This window comes from Phasianus colchicus, chromosome 27 (genome assembly GCF_987193195.1).
Source record: "Phasianus colchicus chromosome 27, bPhaCol1.hap1.1, whole genome shotgun sequence".
NCBI lineage: Eukaryota > Metazoa > Chordata > Aves > Galliformes > Phasianidae > Phasianus > Phasianus colchicus.
This window is the reverse complement of record NC_143462.1, coordinates 5,103,668-5,123,112: the sequence shown is the minus strand read 5'-3', so window position 1 is coordinate 5,123,112 and position 19,445 is coordinate 5,103,668. Positions and strand designations below refer to the sequence as shown.

Here is a 19,445-nt window from a genome sequence, read left to right as displayed (position 1 = left end):
TGCAATAAACTGAACCACCAATTCCGAATGAAGTTAACTGGAGCATATCCACATTTATCTCAAAGGCTGCAACTGAACCAGCACTCCGCATGCTGAAGTCTTTGTGAAGATACATGCCCTCCTTATTCACCCCAGCTTTAAGAGAACTTAAACTGTTGTAGGACTCACACTATCCTTGCCCTTCATTATATACAAAAGAATAAGTACTCATGGAATTTTCTGCCCTTAAGGTTCATTAATTTCTCCCTAGACACCAAACTACAAGTTAAACAAACAGTACTAATGCAAAAAAAAAAAAGTCTCTTGTAGCTCTCTGTAACTCTACAATCTTATCATGAAGGTGTTAGGGAATGGTCTGGAATAGAAAATGCTACTTTCCAAACTCAACCTTCTGGCAGCAGCTCAAGAAGTTAAGTCATGTTTACTTTCCTTAATGGAAACCCACCCCTCGCTCTCTGCTAATGCCAGGACTGATCGCACCCCAAGAGCTGCAAGCAGTAGGGCTGAGCCAGCTGTGTCTGGCCAAACTGACATCCAGTGCAGGGCACACACAGAGCGATTAAAGGAGACAGAAAGTAACACAGCTGTTCCTTTTTCACATGCACATTTGGTGGACGGAGCATTAGATTTTTCCAGAAGTGTTTAAGGTATTACAGACTGTTTTTCAAGTGATGACAGAACTATAAAACAGTTCAAAAGTCCGAAACACAGAGGAGCCCTGGTATACAAACACTTACATGGAGCCAAGATTTCACTTTTAGACAGCATTTTCACATGTATACTCACACACACATGAGTATAGAAAGAACCTTTTAATATAGAGGAACTTCTTGATAAAGCACAGAATTCAAAGTTAATTCTAATATTTTCATCTGCATACAGCTAATAACAAAAACAGGGTAAGTAGGAGTCAACATCCCATGTTGTGTGAACAGATAACTTGGAAAAACCTCCAGGTGCATTACAGTAAGTCAGGATAGAAGGCAACTCCCCCTGCATGTAACATAAAACACTTGGTACTGATAACAGGGAGAATGAAGACACTGCACTGCTAACTTGCCCAGCTTATCAGCTGCACAGATAAGCAATATCAATATGTTGCTCTAAATGAAATATGCAAGTCCCTCCTCTTCAGTTCTTACTTGAGCATTCTTGCACCAGAATGGAAAGAAGCTTGAATGAAATAGTAAAGTTAAGTCCAGCAACATTCCATTGCAGTGTGATTGGTAACAGAAAACCAAATCTTTGTGCAGAGGCACTGCTGCCTTGTGCAGTCCCATCCTGTATTCATTCTTCTGCAAAACACCACATTAGACTCAATCAAGTGTGTGACAAATGTTTGTTCTCCAGTACTGCTGCATAAATGCAAACACCACAAACCTGTTCTGTAGAATTGTTTCAAAGAATTGGTCATTCAAAACCTCCAGCACAAATTGCACCAGGAGCTCATGAAATCTAGCAGGATTTATAATGTTATACATACAGCTCTCCTGGGGGAAAAAAATCATTTTCCAAGAGTTCTGGATTTTTTTACATTACCATGGAAGAAACTGCTAGGTAAATAAAACAGGCAGTAAGAGTGTCGAATCACACTTCACATTTCTAACTACCAGCTGAATTCCTCCAAAGTGATGCTCCCAGAAGTAAACAGTGCTTGAACTAAGAACATGGAGGCAGATTAACAACAGGGGATTACGTCCCTTATTCTTTAATGCACAAATTTAACAGAATTAGAAAACAGGAAAGGAACAAATGGAACAATACAAAACCTTATCAATTCTACTTTACATCTCATATGCTGCTGTGTTATTTTGCTTTAGATCCCCCCTTTGACACGGTGCTGGAGGGAGCACACAGGTATACGCTGCCAACAGAAGTACTGTTATTAAGTGCTTCAGAAAAAGAAGCTGATGGTATTGAGACACTCAAATAAACCAACCCAAGCCACCTTTAAAAAGGAATTATTCCAGTCTATAAATAGCAGCTTCCACATTCCCATAACCCATGTGTTATACAAGGAATATGGAATACAAGTTCCATACAACATGATACAAAGCAGTCCTGCTTTTAAAAAAAGAGAAAGCAAAGAAAAGGCGCAGCATGAAGTAATGTCAGACAAGCAGTTTTGTGAGAGCTTTAATGGCACAAAATGTTTATAAGCTACAACTTATACATGTACTGTAAACTATATAGAATGTTACAAAGTGCTAACTAACTTATGAAGAATGCATAATCACTTTGGCTCAGTTCACTCCAATATTTCAATAAATGTCAATTAAAAAATTTTGAGTTTCTTGTGATCTTCAGCTTTCACTTTTTAAAACAGTAAATGTGTTCTGACTGCAGTTACATTACCTGCTGCATTTTCAATGTGTGAGTTTATGCAATCTTTTGTTGATCGTATTTACAAGTATTGTAGGCCAGTTTTCAATGCATGTAAGAAAAATGAAGCCTGCTTTTTTTTTTTTCCAAAACTGTAAACAGGTATAAAGCTTTTTAAACATCTACCTTAACAAAACTTCAACTATCAACAGTTGAAACCCCTTTTCAAATGAAATAGTCTGTTTCTGTTCCTTGTAAAACTAGAAGTTGTAGACTTTCATTCCAAGTTTATAGTAGGGCATCAATAAATATGCATCGTATCATTTCAGTGATCATGGATTCATCCCTCAGCTGTAATCTTTACCATTTTTTATTTCATGGCTCCTTCAAATATTACAAACCATATGTTGATACTCCAGCCACAAGCTTGCAGTGTTACTTATCAGATACTCTCAAGACATATCTTCTAATTTAGAAAGGGGTAATTTTATTTTGACAAAGGAAAGTATTCCCTACTCAGTAAAAACCTATTTTTTCCACTATTCCAATTTTGATACAAAACAAGGTGCTACAATTAGAACTGAAAAGTGTATCAGCCTTTCCCCATCCCCTCAGCTTTTCAGGACTACAAAACTCTGCACTTGGTAGCACCTAAACCACCCTCACCACTTCCTCCTTACCTCCCCCACCTCTGGGTGAAACCCAACATCCACACTTGAAACAAAGATGCAGTTGTAGCAACTCAGGTGCCACCAGCACTCACAGCTACAAGAAAAAGCAGATGTCTTCAACAGAATGGTTAGACTGCTCTTTCACCCTGAAAGCGTTCTCCAACAGCATTCAGAAGTAGAGAATAAAAATGAATACAGGTTAGCAGTGGATTTATACTCAGCTTTTTCACTTGCTGGGAGCTAACTAAGCTCTCTCAAACCAACCCTCAGTTGGGATTTAGCTGCTATGTAAGCTATTCCCCAAGTGATCACTGCTGTATCAAATATTCAACTTTATAAAATCTGATGCAAGCAAACAATCCAGGTGGCTGTTCTCTCCAAACCAGCTGACTGTATTTTCTTCATATTTTCTACAAGTCAGACTACTACAGTTTTTATTTAAATGAGATTTTTGCTAGCCTTAAAATTAGCATTGTTCCCTAAATACTTAGTATTAAAGTCTATACCATATTTTTTAATATATTCATATATATATATATATAAAAGAGTATTCTATCCTTCAGAGTCATGCTACATGTTCTGAAATCCAATAAAATCTATTTAAGGACACGGATGTCCCAATGCTTTGTAACAATTTGGTACTAAAGCTTCACATTTTGAAAAGAAGTGTCACTGAAGGAGGACAAGGCTTAATGTTCCCTAAGGTAAAAGTTCAACAACATGAGCGAGGAGTCTACCTAACATGAGACATCACAAGTTCAGGTTCCATGTACCCCCGAAGGAGACTGTACAGTAAACAATGAGAGAGGAATATTGAAAACTCATTTGCAAAAGACATTTCAGAGCTTTACAACCTCTGAATCTTTACACACCTGCAAGATTGTCCCCCTTAAAGACTGGTCAACCACTTCATCTTCTGAAACTGCCCCGTTATCGTAATTGTAAAATGGTTCCACGACGAACAGAATCATATCCTTTTACACAGAGTCTAACTACACCTACAGCTGTTGGGTTTTTCCTTAATTTAAAACTACATTTCATAGGAAGATTTCACATTTAAAATTCTCCCTCAAGAAAAAAAGTAAGGAAAAGAAAAAGCTTCTTCACATGCAAACAATGCATTTTTTTCTAATCACTTCTAGGCATCAGACAGATTTCCTACAAGGAATAAGGAGCTGACTTCTTAGAAAAGACAAAATTACAACAATTATCTAATATTAAAATATGCTGATGGATTTAGGTATTTCTACTTTAAAACTTATGCAGTCTTTGCCTCCTGCAAATCAAATGGTGTTAGCCAACGTAAGGGGGAACATATAGGAAATTCCCCTGTGAGCTGATTTAAACCATGTTTTATTGCCAGGAATTTCTTAGTTTATTTCACAACCAGTTTGTTTTTCAAAAGCAGAATTCAATTTCACTTCAATCAATAATTTTCTTCGGAAGATACTTAATTTTATCACTATAACACAGTCAACATTTATACCATGCACAACTGCAATTTAAGTCAGGTTGCACTAAGGAGGCAACAGCATCACTGATAAAATTAAAACTTGCTGGTGGCATTTTGCATTGAGAGAAGCCCTTGCAACATATAGACAGTTGTAAACTCTGTTCAGCAACTCTGACGTGTCTTGCAGGCCAAGAGGCAAGGGAATGGGAGGAGAGAGGAAAAGAATGTGGATAGCGAAACACCTCAACAGAGTTCCAACACAATACTGAATTCCAGAATTAGCAAAAACCTGGATATGTAAAGAAAGGGTGAAGTCAGGGTCATGCTTAAAACGGTCTCAAGTCAAATGTACTAAACGAGACAGAACACCTTCACAGGTCACGTGGGTTTCCAGGTTTTGCACCCCATCTTTCAGTAAGTGCTGGCTGAAGGTGTGGTCAGTCGTTTTCCGATGTAGATGCTGAAATAAAAAGTACAAAGCATATCACAGTTCACAGGAATTCTCCCTGTTTCTCACAGTTCTCATGCACTCTGCTATGCTGATTTGTCTTTCAAGCTTGATGAGGTTCTTCCAAGGACTTCATTTCATTTATAAAATGACTTAAGAGTGACACTGTCAGGTGAGCCCAGAAGGACTGATGTTACCAGTGTTCAGTAAAAGCAGGCTGCTTACAGTTCCAAGCTCATCTGAAACACCCAGCCCAGGAGCTCTGATGCACTTGGTAGACTACCTGACTGAGGGGGCTCTTGAAGAGCTCAGCATCACTCCCAGATGACTATTATAGTAAAACAAGGTATTGCCAAAAAAACAAAGAGGTAAGTATTGAGGACCTACAGAAACACAGACCTCTGATATTCAGATATCAGCAACATTTCACACAAAAAGGTACACTTATGCAGTAGTACAACTATCTTACAATATACTTTCACAGATTCTATCCTCCTAATTTACTCAATGCATGCTTTTCCCCCCTACATGGAAGAATATAAGATGGATAAACAAATTTAAGCAAGCTCAGAAATGTCAGATTACGCAGGCATGGAAAACACTGCTGAGCAAATCAGCAGCTGATCTCACAGGACACATCCAGTATTTCATGCATCTAAGCATTCAAACCTTTATATTTGCTAATATCAGAGACTACAGCATTAGACAGAGTATGTACCATACAGAGATCTTCAGCAGCCAGTATTTGTACACTGTGGTTTTGTAATGGTTAATAAATATTACAGCAGTTTTCCACTTGCTCTATCTTACTTTTCGTACATAACCTGAAGTATTTAAGAATGCATGGATAACCAAATGTACATGTTGTAATTGCAAGGTTATTCATGATAATCCATGCATTTTCAATATAAGAAACCTGACCTACAAATAAAACATATTCATGACTATCATTGCTGCAACGTTTTCCTGCACTTAAAAACAAAAGCAAAAAGGCAATTCTCTTGAGCAAGGTGCAACAACACTCGAGTTACTCCAGACAAAGCCCTTTTCAGAGCAAGCACCCGACATTCAAGTAAAGCAGAAAATTAAAGCCAGATGCAAAAAGTTGAAGTGAGAATTAGGTTAACACTTACCCTAGTCCCAAAGCCAAAACATGAGATATGAACAGAGATGGAATGAAAACCTTAAGAAATTCTGCAGAGAAAATGCCACCTTTCTTCATTGCTCCACTTTTCCTCATACTTAAAGACACTGAACGTTTAGGATGTCTGAAATGAAATTCCCTGAAAGAAAAGGGGGAGGAGAGAAAAAAAATTCAACACTTTCTTCTTGTTGCCTTTTCTTTTTATTGCACACACATGTACAGATCTCTGCAGAAACTTTTTTTTTTTTTTTAAAAAAAGTACAAAGAGCTGGAGATCAAAGCAAGAGATCCCTTACAGAGTAGGGGACCAAAGAGAAAAATAGGAAGTATTGTGAAGAGACCACTTACATAGACAGTATAGAGACAAAGAGAGCAGTAGCTGAAGAGAGAGGGAAGTCCAAGAGAGGGAATTTCAGTATGGGATTTGTTAGCAAAAGCCTCATTTTTTGTTCCAAACAAAACAGAGATACAGAAGTCTGTGAGATATAGACAGCATCCTCTACTTTAATAAAAATGCTTCTTTGCATTCAAGGTTCTCAATGCTTCCCCTTCAGTGATGAACAGTATGTATTTTACATAGAAAGAAAAAGGTACAGAGAATTTATGAGACTTGCTCAAAGCTCTTCCATTCAATAAGCCAGAACGAAATCCCATTATACCAGCTCCAAGCAACCAAATCTCCCAATAATTCTGCAAAGAAACCTCATAATCAACTCGCCATAGATTTCAGGTTGCTTTCAGCAAAAGGTAATTCTGATGCTATTATCATTTGCAAACTTCATTGCCTCAACTTTTTGTAGCCTCCCAAAAGAAAACTCTTTTTTCCAGAGATGATCTTATTTGCACAGACAGAATAACTGCTTCTAAGTGAGTCTCATGGTTCTTCCCTCCTCCATACAAAGGAACTCTTGGGAACCTGCTTTAGCAAGGAGGTTGCACAAGATGATCTCCAGAGGTCCCTTCCAACCCACACAGTTCTGTAAAATTCACTTTAAAAAGTTTAACTTACTTGGGAGGAATGTTTTCAGGCCTACTCGACCAGTCTGACACCCAGTCAGCACTTTTCTTCAACACTTCCAACTCTTTCTCTCCTTCTACTGCTTCTTCTTCAGACTGAAAACACACACGAGAGAAACCCTAAAGCAGCCAGTTAGCTCCTCCTCATGGCATTAAGTTGAGAGCTACACTGATAAGCACCAAATGGCAGCACCTGATAAATAAGCAAGTGTTCTCAGGCTACCTACTATTTAAAAGATTTTATTGTTCTAAAAGAAGGCATTGCAGATGTCAGCAGGTCACTAATTATGTTATTACCTCTAGGAGCCCAACATCACAGTAAGTTGGGTATTTTGCATATGGATCTTGTTGTTTGGGTATTTTTGTTTGTTTGTTTTTCTTGTTTAATGATAATTGTAATTAAATACAGTTTTTACAAAAAAAAAACAATTTCATGACATTTCATTTAAAGCATACAGAATGTAGATAAAGCATAGAAAGGCAAAATAAAAACATTTCGAAAACAATATTTAGAAGGTCTTAAAGGAGTTACTTAAAATTACTGTTACATGCAACTAGGGGACTCTCCTGGGTGTATCTCAGGTGCAGAAGGGAAAGTCAAGCACTCAGCTGCCTTCAGCCAAGGAGTTAACATCACATCATTTGATATAAGAAAAAAAAAATATCAGCTAAAGGGACCAGAGAATTTAGAAAAATAAGATATATGATTTTTAAGATAAGTGGGAACCATGACCAACGTAATCAAATTCAACAAAACAGAGATAGCAGACCTAGCCAGCAACTTCATTCAGAGAGCTCTGGCTCTCTGCAGGGCTCCAGTGCAAGTCCTACTCTTTGGCCAGATCCTAGACACAATTCAATGCAAGGTTTCATTCTTCCAGAATTGCTTTCTTATGCTGCTGAAGACAGCAGATTCCATTTCATTAGCAAACTAAGAGTTCGGCATTAGTCTCCTCTCAGTCTGTATTATGAAGACTGCTCACTATCATGTGAGCTGATTGATTCATACAGCCATCCATCGGGCTCTCAAAATGAAAAAACCTGCTAGAGAGCAGTAGTTTAGTGGATTTCTTTTGACAGGTAGAATATATAATATTGAAGACCTTCTGAGGTGACAGAGAACTCGCTCTGCCCTTCGAGTACTCCCAGTATCGACCTATGTGATTTATATCCACAATACCTACAACTTTAACGTATTTTTCAAAGTTAATTGTTTTAAAATGTTAAATACCTGAGAACTACTGTCTTTACTTGTGTGCATTTCCACGTCAAACGTTATCTGTCCATCTTCTTGAGGCGAAGGGCTAAAGAAAAATTGATTTCATCGTGTCACTTTTGTCACACTACATTATCAGCTAAAGAATAATTAGCATTAATAGCATCTCAGCTCAATCATTTCCACACGCTCTTCTGCACACTATTCAAATGAGGAACAGACTACAGTCACAATCACCAGGATAAGAATGTCTTCAAGAAACCTCTGCTTTGCCTTTTTTTTTAGAAAAAAAAAACAACAATCCCACCTCTCTCAGCAGGACTGACTGCCATTCCACAGAATTTGGACTGAAAATACCAAACTACTGGCAGTTAAGAAAATAAGTTAGTTCCTTACCAACAAAGAGGTAAGAAGCTGTTTATTTTCTATTAAAGCAAGTGTCCTGTTTTAAAAACTGTATGAAGTGCCTTCAAAGATTGCCTACTACAGTCTGTAATTACATCAAGCCTAACTAATTTTAAGTATCTTTTATTACTGATCAGCTACTTAATATGTACAGTAGACAAGACAGTTCAACAGACAGCCATCATTCAGAAAATCCATAGGAGGCATAAGCAGATGAACACAAAATTATCTGTAGAAACTGCTTATGGGCCTCCAAAACTGGCCTAAAGCCTTCAAGGGAAAGGCACAACGAAGAACTAAGAATACCATAATGCTCACATGTGCCTCAAGGGATTATATTGTCAGGCAAAGATATTTTGCTTTCGTTGGAAAAAAAAAGCAGAATATTGAAAGCAGGAAGTACAAATTCCAAGTCTTTCGTTCTGCCAAGTCCAGTGATGCATTTTATTATGTTTGACTGAAAACAAGAATATATACATTACACTGTTACTAACGAGCCAATAAAGCTAATATATTTCATATCCTAAATGGTTTATGACAATGTAAAATTTTACCGTAGTGTAGATGTAAACGCTGCTTCTAGATTCCATGGCTTTCTGTAACAGTGAAATGATTTATTTGATAGTCAAGAGCAAGCAAGTGCTCCAAATGCTGGAGCATGACACACTTAAGCTGGAGAAAAAACATTACCCTTCAATTAACAACTACAGGATTAAAAACTGCAAACAATATTATGCAGGACAGCAAACGCTCACTTACCTGTCACAGTGGGAACTACCTCTTGAACTGCTCTGTCCTGATTCATGCTGGGCATCCAGAAGAATTTTCTCCATGTCTCCATTATGGATGGAGGATGATGATGGGACATGCTCCAGCCCCCCGTTTTTCCCATTGCCATTATCATTGCTATTGCCATTGCCGCTCATCTGCAACTCCACCCAGGAACCTGTTGAGCAAGCCAGACGTCATTTCATTAAAAGCAGTGAAGTTAAAACCACGTAAAGTTTATCAACCGCACACAGAAAAAGAGCCCTGAACGTGGTGAATTCAGATAACACACACTGCTGCTGGGATAAAGCTCATAAACACGGACTGAAGACAAGGCTGATGTGTTTCTTCCTGTTGCACAAAAAAAACCACCTCCAAAACATTATGTTGCTTCTTACTTCTGGAGCTAGGCACACTAACTGTCCCCCATCTCCCCACATATCAACACTTCAACAGACCACATTTCTCCCTACAGTTTGAAGTTTCCACTATCTCAACTACACTAATCACTCCCCTTTCCCTGTTCTACTCCTATTTCAAAGGAAATCCTATTTTCCTAGCCCTGTTTCCATACAATTTCCCAACCTACAATTTTATACTATCCTTCTTCCTCCCACTTCCAAAGGTTCTCACTTCCAAACCAGCCTCTGACTTCACATTTACTTATGTAGAAGTCACACTGTAAAAAAGACCCCATACATCCCCAGACCCACAACACAGCTGAGGGTTGATGCACCATCAAGTGTGAGCGCAGCCAGCACAGCAGAGCCACCCAGAGCTGCTGCCAGCACCACATCCAGGCAGCTGCTGAACATCTATGTAAGATCTCACACCTCTTTGGGCAATCCGTGCTCAGCCACCTGTCAATACAGAAATGCTTCCTGAGATTGAGATGGAACTCCCTATATTCCTGCTGCAGGTTAGCTAAACAAAAAAAAAGTGTTTACCACCATGTTCCCAAGAGCCATGTTTCAATTTGCACCACTCAGTGTCCTGAGGGGTGAAGGTAAAGCAGATCTCCACCCTTTAATCTGTTCCAAATATTTAAATACATTCCCTATCGACTGCAACTCCAACCTCCTCATTAAGATACAAGCCAAGAATCCTATGACTGCACGGCCACACAAGATCTATTGGCCTAACACAGCTGACAACTGACAGATTTCCTTCTGCAGTTACCACCTCAATTACTAAATTTCACACTGCATTTACCCATGCTATAGAATTCTGTCATTTAGCCACGTTCCAAGACTGTGTAAGAAAATACTTGCAGTTAGGACCTTCTGGTGTTTCATTTTGTCGATTTTGTTAGGAAAGCTCAAGGTCTTTAGACACTGCTGCTGTTAAAGCCTCTTCAACTACATTAATAACCTTTTAAAGTAATCTTGCATTTGATGCAGCCACCGTTTCAAATACTTGATTAAAAACTGAGCTGCAAACACAATGAACTACTTGAAACATCATCAGAACATCAAGAACACACAGCATTAATTCCATCATCTCTAAAGTTTCTATGTCCTCCCAAAGAGGTCACAGCAGTTTCCTGAACATAAACACTGTTTCTGTTCAGTGCTGTACAGCACGCGGAGCATAACTAATGCTTTCATGTGAGAAGATCCTGATTAGATAGAGCAAAGATCTCTGACTTCTCACAAGCATCACGTCTTCAGTGCAACACTACTTCCCATTATCAGTGAGACAATGATTTCACACATATATTATTTCACCACGCTTCCGTGGAATCTAATTGACACTATCTGGAGGTGAATGGTTTATCACTGAGGTACAAACAGTCAAAAAGAAAGAGAAAAATAAAGCCTAAAAATACAAACATAACAGCTGAAATGACTTCTTAGAATTACCTGCACTGGTTCAAAACTTCAACGCTGGTTTCTTGTCTTATGAAATGCACCTTTAATGGCTCCATTTGTTCTTACAGCCAAGCTCCAGCTCTGTGAACTCTTCAGTGCCACAGGAAGGAGCATATGACCAAGTTCACAGATTATCAACTTGTTTTTGTGAACTGAAATAGTTTATCCACGGTATCAGTTACTAACACACCGCTGTGCATTATGCTCTGCTGAGCCCTGCTGGTTTACAGCCTGTTTTCCCCAAGCTGTATTCACAAGCAAGGAATCTGGGTGTGCACAGAGCTTACACACAATGACACAGTGCACACCAACCCCAGTAGATACTGGGCTGCTTCAATCAGCCTCCAGCCAGGCCTCCACAGCACTGGGCTTCATGGAGGTTTTATTGGTGTTCAGGCTAGACTGACAAAACTCGCTGTTTATCTAAAATATGTTGCAGCCACACCAGGAAGAGCAGTCAAATTAAGTGTGAGTAAAGAGCCCCAGCACGCCGAGCAGTGGTTTACATGACCAGCAGCACGTTCCCTGTCTGACCTCACTTTTAATGAATCAAAACACACTCATGGAAGCCTAATCTGACATCAAGCTGCAACACGCCACATCCTCCCACTGGGAACTACAGCCGGATTGCGAGCAGCCAGCAAACCCTGCAGCTTCACAGAGCCAAACAGAGGGACGGCAGCCTCTGCCTGCGGAGCAGCAGCACAAGGAAGCACTGCAGAGCAACCCGTGATGTTAATCACCCACAGAGTGCTTAATTTACTGCATATCCCATTTGACTGTTCAGCTGGAGGTATGGTAGAACTCAGCATTCTCACGTGAGCCATCAATGGAACCTCCTCAATTTATTTCCTTCTCCCTTCCGAGATCACAAAATCTGGGGGAAAAAAATAAAAATCCAGAACCTGTTTATAGAAACGGTATTTCTCTCCCAAATTATGAGAATCCTGGCCATGCTCTAATGCAAATTATGCCATTATGAATGGATATATACAAAATTTTTGTAGCTATTTATGAAGAAATTAACCACGTTACACACTTAGTGTTTTTTCTGAAGAATTTCAATATTTGTGAAAAAGTGACAAAGTTTTTTCATAAGTTTGGTAGGAAACAGCATTCAGATTGTGTTCTTAAGAGAAAAGCCAGCAGAAATACCTGCTAGCCATTTCATACCAGGTCTCTGGTTAATGTAAGTTGCACTATCCACCTATTCATAAGGAGTTACCTGACTTTTCTTCTCTACAAGCTAGGCTGACATATTTTCTTGTCCAAGTAGAAATAATTAAAATAATTGAACTGTGGAGTATTTGCTCCCCCTTTCCATTGCACTGCAGCCAATCCAGCAGGACCCTCAGCATTCAATGGGAGCCCACAGCGAGCCGACCAGTCCAGGATCAGTTTAACGAGGTCTTAGACAGAAGCATTAAGTCAGTTCATAGGCAAGTCCTCCCAAATCCTGTTGCAAAACTGAAGCATCAACAGGCTGGCACCTGGCGTGCAGCCACCCTGCACACATAGCTTTTATTAAACAGAGAAGTTCAGAGTATTTTCAGGTATGTGCATATGTAGAAATAAAAGCAGTACACAGCTCACTAGTCTGAGCCATGATCAACCTGAATAAACTAAGAAATAGCAGTTCTTACAAAGAAGTACAACATTAACAAGGAAAAAAAAAGGAAAAGCAAGCTGGTCAGACTCCCACAGTAGTAATTATTAAGCTAGTTTTCCATGACAGAGCTAGATGGGCTCCTGCCTGAGGTGGGACTGATGTCTTGTCAATATGTAACAGAGTCCTGCAATAATTAAAATGGAGGAAGCACATAGGATTCCTAAAGCTTGTAAGCTTTTCTTGTTTTCTTTTTGGTGAACCCAACAAAGCAAAGATTCAGTGACCAGTTTTATTCCCAGGTCTTCTGCCCTTCGATTCAAGTCCTTAGAAATCTCTGAATGAAAGGCCTTAAACATGCACAAATGACACACAGAGCAAAATGAATAAGCGTCTAAACTCATTAGCCTGAAAAGGGTCACTGAAAAGCTTATATAATGGCAGAAAATGCACCTATAACACCAAAGCATTGTGGAGCAGCTGAACATCTGAAAGCAGGACTAAAGCCATGTGCAGCTGATTGGTTGCACTTGTTTTGTTCACGGAGCACAGATTACTGAGCATTTCCTCTCATACCTTGTGCTCACCACCTCCAGTAATCACATTGATTTTGCTAAGCCTTTATGCACTGACCCAGCAGCAAGATCTACGTGGGCAGATCCAGTCTGGGCTTACAGCACTCATCCCTCGTGGTTCCCATCTTACAGCTGATTAATGTGTTTCACAGAGTAACTGAATGTACCAGCGTGGAAATATTGAAGTACAGAAGCGAAGATGGCAATTTATAAATGAAGCATCAATACATCGAGATAGAATCATAGAATCCTAGAGCGAAAAGGACTACACTGCTCATCAGGTTCCAACCCCCTGCTGTGTGCAGGGTCACCAATCAGCAGACCAGGCTGCCCAGAGCCACATCCAGCCTGGCCTTGAATGCCTCCAGGAATGGGGCATCCACAGCCTCCTTGGGCAACCTGTTCCAGTGCCTCACCACCCTCTGGCTGAAAAACTTCCTCCTCATATCCAACCTAAACCTCCCCTGTCTCACTTTAAAACCATTCCCCCTTGTCCTATCACCATCCACCCTCACAAACAGCCGTTCCCCTCCTGTTTATATGCTCCCTTCAAGTACTGGAAGGCCACAATGAGGTCTCCACACTGCAAACTTAAGCCATCACAACTGTTATTTAGCATCCCTGAATAACTGGGTAGAAATACCCACTTTACACAGGTGGGCATAAACTGCACTCCTTATCACAAGGCGTAACACCACCATCACACAACAGCAGCCCTATGAGACGGCCGTCGTTTATTCCTTACTGCAATTCCCAGCGAGCGACAAGAGCTCAGCCAACCCCTGCACTTCGCCGTCAGTTTGACTTCATCCTAAACCCCGCAGGGATGGTTAATGGTTGACATCACTTATTCAGCTCTTCACCTGGGCTGTCCTTAGCCGTCACACCGAGACAGCGGTTCCACACACGGGACACGCGCTGCCAGCCGAGCACCGGAGCCCACGGGCAGCGCAGGCAGGGCTGCTCCACGTGAGCGTTATCCCGGGAACAAAAGGATGCAGCGAGCAGCTGACACAGTGCCGGATATAGAGGAAAATAGCTCACGTCAGCGGTATCGACTCAGCCACTGAATAAACTCATTCCCACAGCCGCGCTCCTCCCCCCGCCGTGCCGTATCCCCATCTTAGCTTCTGAATAAACTCAGTTCGACCACAGCACGAAGCCTCTCCGCTCCCCTCGGCTTCACCCCGTTCAGCGCAGCCCCTCCGGCCCCACGTCGGCCCAGAGCTCCTCATGCCGCCCACCCCCCGTCCCTCATCCCCCCCTCAGCCCCGCTCCCCTCCGCCGGCCCTGCCCGCCTCAGCGCCCGCTCCTCGCAGCCCCTCCGGACGCCGCCGATTGGCCCCCGGCGGCTCGCGCGGCCCCGCGCTCCGCCAATCGCAGCCCGGAGCGGGGGAAGGGGCTCCGGGCCCCGCCGCCGCCCCCCGCCTGCTCGCGCTCCGCTCCCACACGCCGGCCGGGGCCGCACTCACTGTTGAGGCCCGGCTCGGTTTGCGTCCCCTCAGCCGGCGGGTTGTTGTTGTTGTTGTGCTGCGGCGGCTCCTGAGGGCTGGACATGGCGGCGCAGGAGCGGCGGTTGAGGAGACGGAGAGCCGCTGGGGCTGGGACAACAACAACAAACCCGGACTCCGCTCCGGGCCCCGCCGCCCCGCCTCCTCGCTCCGCGCATGCGCGAGCCGCGCTGTTCCCACCCTCCGCCGCTGCGCACGCGCCGCTCGCCTCGGGGCGCGTGCCGCGCAGCATGGCGCCCGCTGTGCTTGCGCACGTCCCGCTGCCACCGCCCCGCGCATGCGCCGTTTCGCAATCGGAGCGCCGCGCCTGCGGACGAGTGCACGTGCGCCCTGGGTGGGCGGGAAGAGCGGACTGTGAGGGGAAAGGCGCGAACCGTGAGGGGAGGGCAGAGCCTCGGGCACAGAGTAACTGGAAGACGGGTCCTCACGGTGTCTGCTCCTCACTGATCCTTCAACAGACAGAAGCGATCGCATTTCCCACTATTCCAAGCCTTCCTGGATCCCGTTCCGCCATTCACAGCCCAACGTTGTCGGCCTACACCGCTTCAGCCACCCGGGGTCCGGCTGTGCCGCTTCCCCATGCAGGAGGCGGTGCGTCCTCCTCCCCGCGCTCGGCTGCTGTGAGGGAAGCCGTCAAACCCGCACAGCCAAAGTGTTCTCCGAAAACTCTGCCCCCGCTCAGCCGTCTTGAGTTTGCCTCAAATAATTTAAAGCCAACAAAACTAGTAGGTCCACAAAATGTAATTAGGTCTCCCGGTATTAATTAACTGAATTTTTAAGACTTTGGCTAGATAAACCTCTCCTCTAAGACCTAGCCTAAGTCAGCAAAGTGCAGCGTTTACGTAAATGGTGGCAGAGTTAAGAGAGAAGAGGGCACCCAGGTAACAAAACTGGAACTGTTCTTAGCCATACAAAGTGAAATTATTTGTCTGCACCCATTTCCTCTCAGTATGAAAATGAGAAATAACCTCAGGCTCTTTATGCACCTACTGCTGTACTGTGAACAAGAATAATACTGAATTTCCAGGGAAAACAGACCTGAAAATGCAATGAAATACTTAAAATGCAATGAAAGACAGGTGCCAACACGTACCTCACTTGCTGAGGTTTCTTCAGCTACAACAGAGTGGCTTCTGCATTGATTATGCATTCTAAGTAGCTAACATGAAACAGCCATATATAGAACTTGAGGTTCTTCTAAATCACTTGACTTTTACGATAACAGTCAATATCATCTTGAAGATCAAGCATATGAATGCCTGAGGGCAGAGCCAGCTCCCACAGATACTTTGTATTGCAGATAGCAGAACTTGTACTGGGATCATTCTGCTTCTAATCTCCTTTTTCATTGGGACTCCTGGAGAATAATCCAGCAAGACGAACTTCACCACAGACGATTTAACTTGCCTTCATTTCTCACTAAATCAGCTTTACTACCTTCATTCCATGTGGTATCACCTAGACTCCAAGGTCCATTTTGAGGCCTAAAGTATGTCTGATGGAACTTTGTAACCAACCCCATCCCACACAAATACACACAGCATTTTACTTCTTAACAGCACTAATGGAGGCCTTCGCACAAAACCATTCCCATCAGCAGCCTTGAGGATATAAACAGGGGCAGGGGATCACTGTTTTGTGTGATAGTACCGCTGCTGCTATCAAAGACTGAAACAAATTCAGACAGACCCATCTGCATTAATGTTTTCCTTTATCTCCTCATTACTCAGCAAAAACAATGACTTTTTTATCAGGACTTTATCAGGACTAGGGTGTGTACAACTGTCACAGTTATCCCATTCTAGATTACCATTAGCAAATATTTTTCTTCGTTTTCTCATCTATGCTATGCTGAGTAGCATCCAAGTAGTGATGTGTGGACATTATAAATCTGCCTTACGTGACACTGGTCTTTCCTACCAAACTGACTGTATATGCTTACATGTCCATACCAAATGTCTGATCTTGTCAAAAATCTGGATGCCCCTCGGTTATCACTGGTACAGAATTTGCTATATGTTATGAAAAGACAGCAGCAATTTAGGCATTCCACATCCCTTCACAGGTAGAAGGGCCACAGACGTGTTCTAGATTAGAATCATAAGCTACGTAGATGCTGAACTGAGCCCCATCCCACTTTGCAATCCTAACAATCCCAGGCTAACATCAAGCATCATTTGTCATCTCCATCATCCAGGAAGCATTTGCCATAATGCTCATGACATGAATATTTATCAGCAAAGTGGGACTATTAAAATTTCTGAGTCAGACAAATTAATCGAGATTACAGAGTGAGTCAATGCAGAGCCAGAAATAGCATTCAGAAGTCCTGACTTTCAGACCTGTTCTCTAACCACTACACAGGTTCCTTAAGGCAGTTGAATGACGTAATTCATGCTTATAAAGTAATTGAATCCTCAGATGGAAAATGCTATGACAATAGCTAAGGTGGAGGGACAAAAAGCCACGTGATCATAGAAGAAGAACAGTGGCTGTAAACTTCTGGGGAAGGCCTTTTGTGCAAGAAAAAGGTTTTTCTTACAGAAAGCCTATCAGTCAATTCAAATCAAACACGTAACAAGCTGCCTGATTATCTCTCAAGAGCTGCCAAAGTAATTGCAGTTTTATGCTCATGGCTCCAAGGTGTTTTTTGTCCACCCACTTCTTCAGTAACATTTTGCCTCCTAGTGGATGAGACCAATATAGAAGCACCTGCTTTTTCTTGTGAAAGAAAAATAGATGTATTGTTTGCAAAAAGCAGAGGTTGTTAGAATTCAAAGGCAGACCATACAGAAAATCCATGCTGCTTCTTGGCTCTGAGCTGCATCACACTAGAAAGAAATGCCTGCTGCTTCTATTCCAGCCACTACTGGGACTTCTACCGTTAAGTCCTTTCTCTACAAACCCAAACCTTCTATACCAGGTTAAATAAGGTATTTGCTGTGAGCGAACAATAGAAACTATTCAAGACACCGGCAGTCATTACACAGCAACCTCAGTCCCAGCACACCTCTCCCCACCTCAGTTCTCTACATCAATAGTTCAACTTGCAACTGCTAATTATGTGGGAAAGGGCAAAAGGAAACACCTCCTACTGCTCAGTCTAAGTCAGAAGTTATGGCGGGAATGCCAGAGATGAAGAAACGAAGACACGAAATCCAGCGCACAGGAAATTGCTGCTTCTAGCTATGTCACCCCTATGACCGCCCAATTCCAGAGCAGTAACAATAAGCCAGCCTCCAACAGGCAGCAGCCTCTCCCCAGGAGGACAAAGCTACCAGTTTCTGCTCATCAACACCAGCGTTTCCAAGGTAAGCTGAGAAAAAGGTTAAAATATTTAAATTTAGGATAACTGAGTGGAAGCTACAGCCCTGCCCCAACAGAACACTGAGCACAGAGTAGGATGCTGCCACATTCAACACATTTGATGGCATAAGCTACTCCTCACCACAAAAGCAGCAAAGTAACTTCAGCCACAGAGCTTGCCTGCACCTCAGCCCTGTACCAGTCAGATACCAATAGGCTGCACGTTAATTGATGGCAGTATCAGTGGTCTGAAGTATGGTTGCCATTCTGCAAATATTAACCACCTAAGTGGCAGTTGTAAGTAATCTGGTAGTATCAAAGCCTTCAAGACAGATTCTAGGGAAGGGTTTGGTTCAGTATTTAAGGGCTGAGAACTGAACAGCTGCACTGGTTGTACTGGGAACTCAGAGAAAGCACTAGAACAGAGCAGCTGCTTTCCTCTAACCGTACGTGATGGAGGAGGGCAGGATTGCCTTAACACCCACCCACCCTGTCTGGCAAGCTCTCCAGGCTAGGCCCAGAAATAACAACACAGAACCTAGCAAGAGGGGGTACTACTCAACATGCAGCAAGAAGGATGAGTAATTTCAAAAATTCCTGTAAGTAGAGAAAAGGGATGGGAAGAAAGATAAAAAGCAACCTGACAAGATGTATTCTATGCATACTTTTATTAATAAAATATAAGATTTACAGCATATGTCAATGGACAGTGTGTTTAGAGAAGTATCTAGTTGGATAGCATGACACCAAAGTCAGTAGCTGGTTTTGTTGAGGATAGGTTAAACCTCAAGCGACATGCCAGAGATCACTGCTACTGCTGAAAACAAAAGTATTTCCCAAGACTAGCCTTAAAATTCCTGAAACCCAACAAGCACAGCTGAGGTCCAAGAGGCAGTTCTGCTTGAGTGTAGTATTGCTAGAAGGCTGCACTTCCATCTACAAGAAATCTATGTGTTCAGTTCTCTCTTTGCATCCCCACTGCTGTCTGTGCAGCTTTTCATGTATTCAGTGCATCATTCAGGATATACAGATACACAAGTAAAAGCAGCAATCTTGCTCTCGCAAACCTCAATATTCCTCAATATTCCCAAAATAACAATTAAACCTTCTTTGCGAAAACGGAGATGAATTT

General features: G+C 42.2%; 2 protein-coding genes across 3 annotated transcripts in view; one reads left to right on the top strand and one right to left on the bottom strand.

Moving 5' to 3' along the window:
• Positions 1 to 1,678: 1,678 nt before the first annotated feature.
• On the bottom strand, positions 1,679 to 15,166 carry BNIP3L (BCL2 interacting protein 3 like). 2 transcript variants are annotated; one of them, XM_031608031.2, is made up of 6 exons: positions 14,969 to 15,166; positions 9,436 to 9,622; positions 8,287 to 8,359; positions 7,048 to 7,151; positions 6,028 to 6,177; positions 1,679 to 4,906 (listed from the first exon to the last, which is right to left on the bottom strand). In XM_031608031.2, the coding sequence occupies exons 1-6, from the start codon at positions 15,051 to 15,053 to the stop codon at positions 4,858 to 4,860; spliced, it is 648 nt and encodes a 215-aa protein (XP_031463891.2). In that variant the 5' UTR covers positions 15,054 to 15,166; the 3' UTR covers positions 1,679 to 4,857. The 2 variants fall into 2 exon arrangements, with proteins under 2 accessions (XP_031463891.2, XP_031463892.2); XM_031608032.2 differs by lacking the exon at positions 14,969 to 15,166 and adding an exon at positions 14,360 to 14,726.
• Positions 15,167 to 15,306: 140 nt separating this feature from the next.
• Positions 15,307 to 19,445, top strand: part of EBF2 (EBF transcription factor 2) — a 189,518-nt gene continuing 185,379 nt past the window's right edge. The window contains exon 1 of the mRNA XM_031608065.2: positions 15,307 to 18,318. The gene's annotated coding sequence lies outside the window, so the exon portion shown is untranslated. The remainder of the gene's footprint in view (positions 18,319 to 19,445) is intronic.

Bases quoted from the DNA above. Each gene is read 5' to 3' on its own strand.
- BNIP3L (XM_031608031.2), bottom strand. From the start codon at position 15,053: ATGTCCAGCCCTCAGGAGCCGCCGCAGCACAACAACAACAACAACCCG. The intron at 9,623-14,968 runs GTGAGTGCGGCC...CTTGCTCAACAG, and splicing joins AACCGAGCCGGGCCTCAACA to GTTCCTGGGTGGAGTTGCAG. The intron at 7,152-8,286 runs GTATTTAACATT...GTGTGTTTTCAG, and splicing joins GTAAAGACAGTAGTTCTCAG to TCTGAAGAAGAAGCAGTAGA.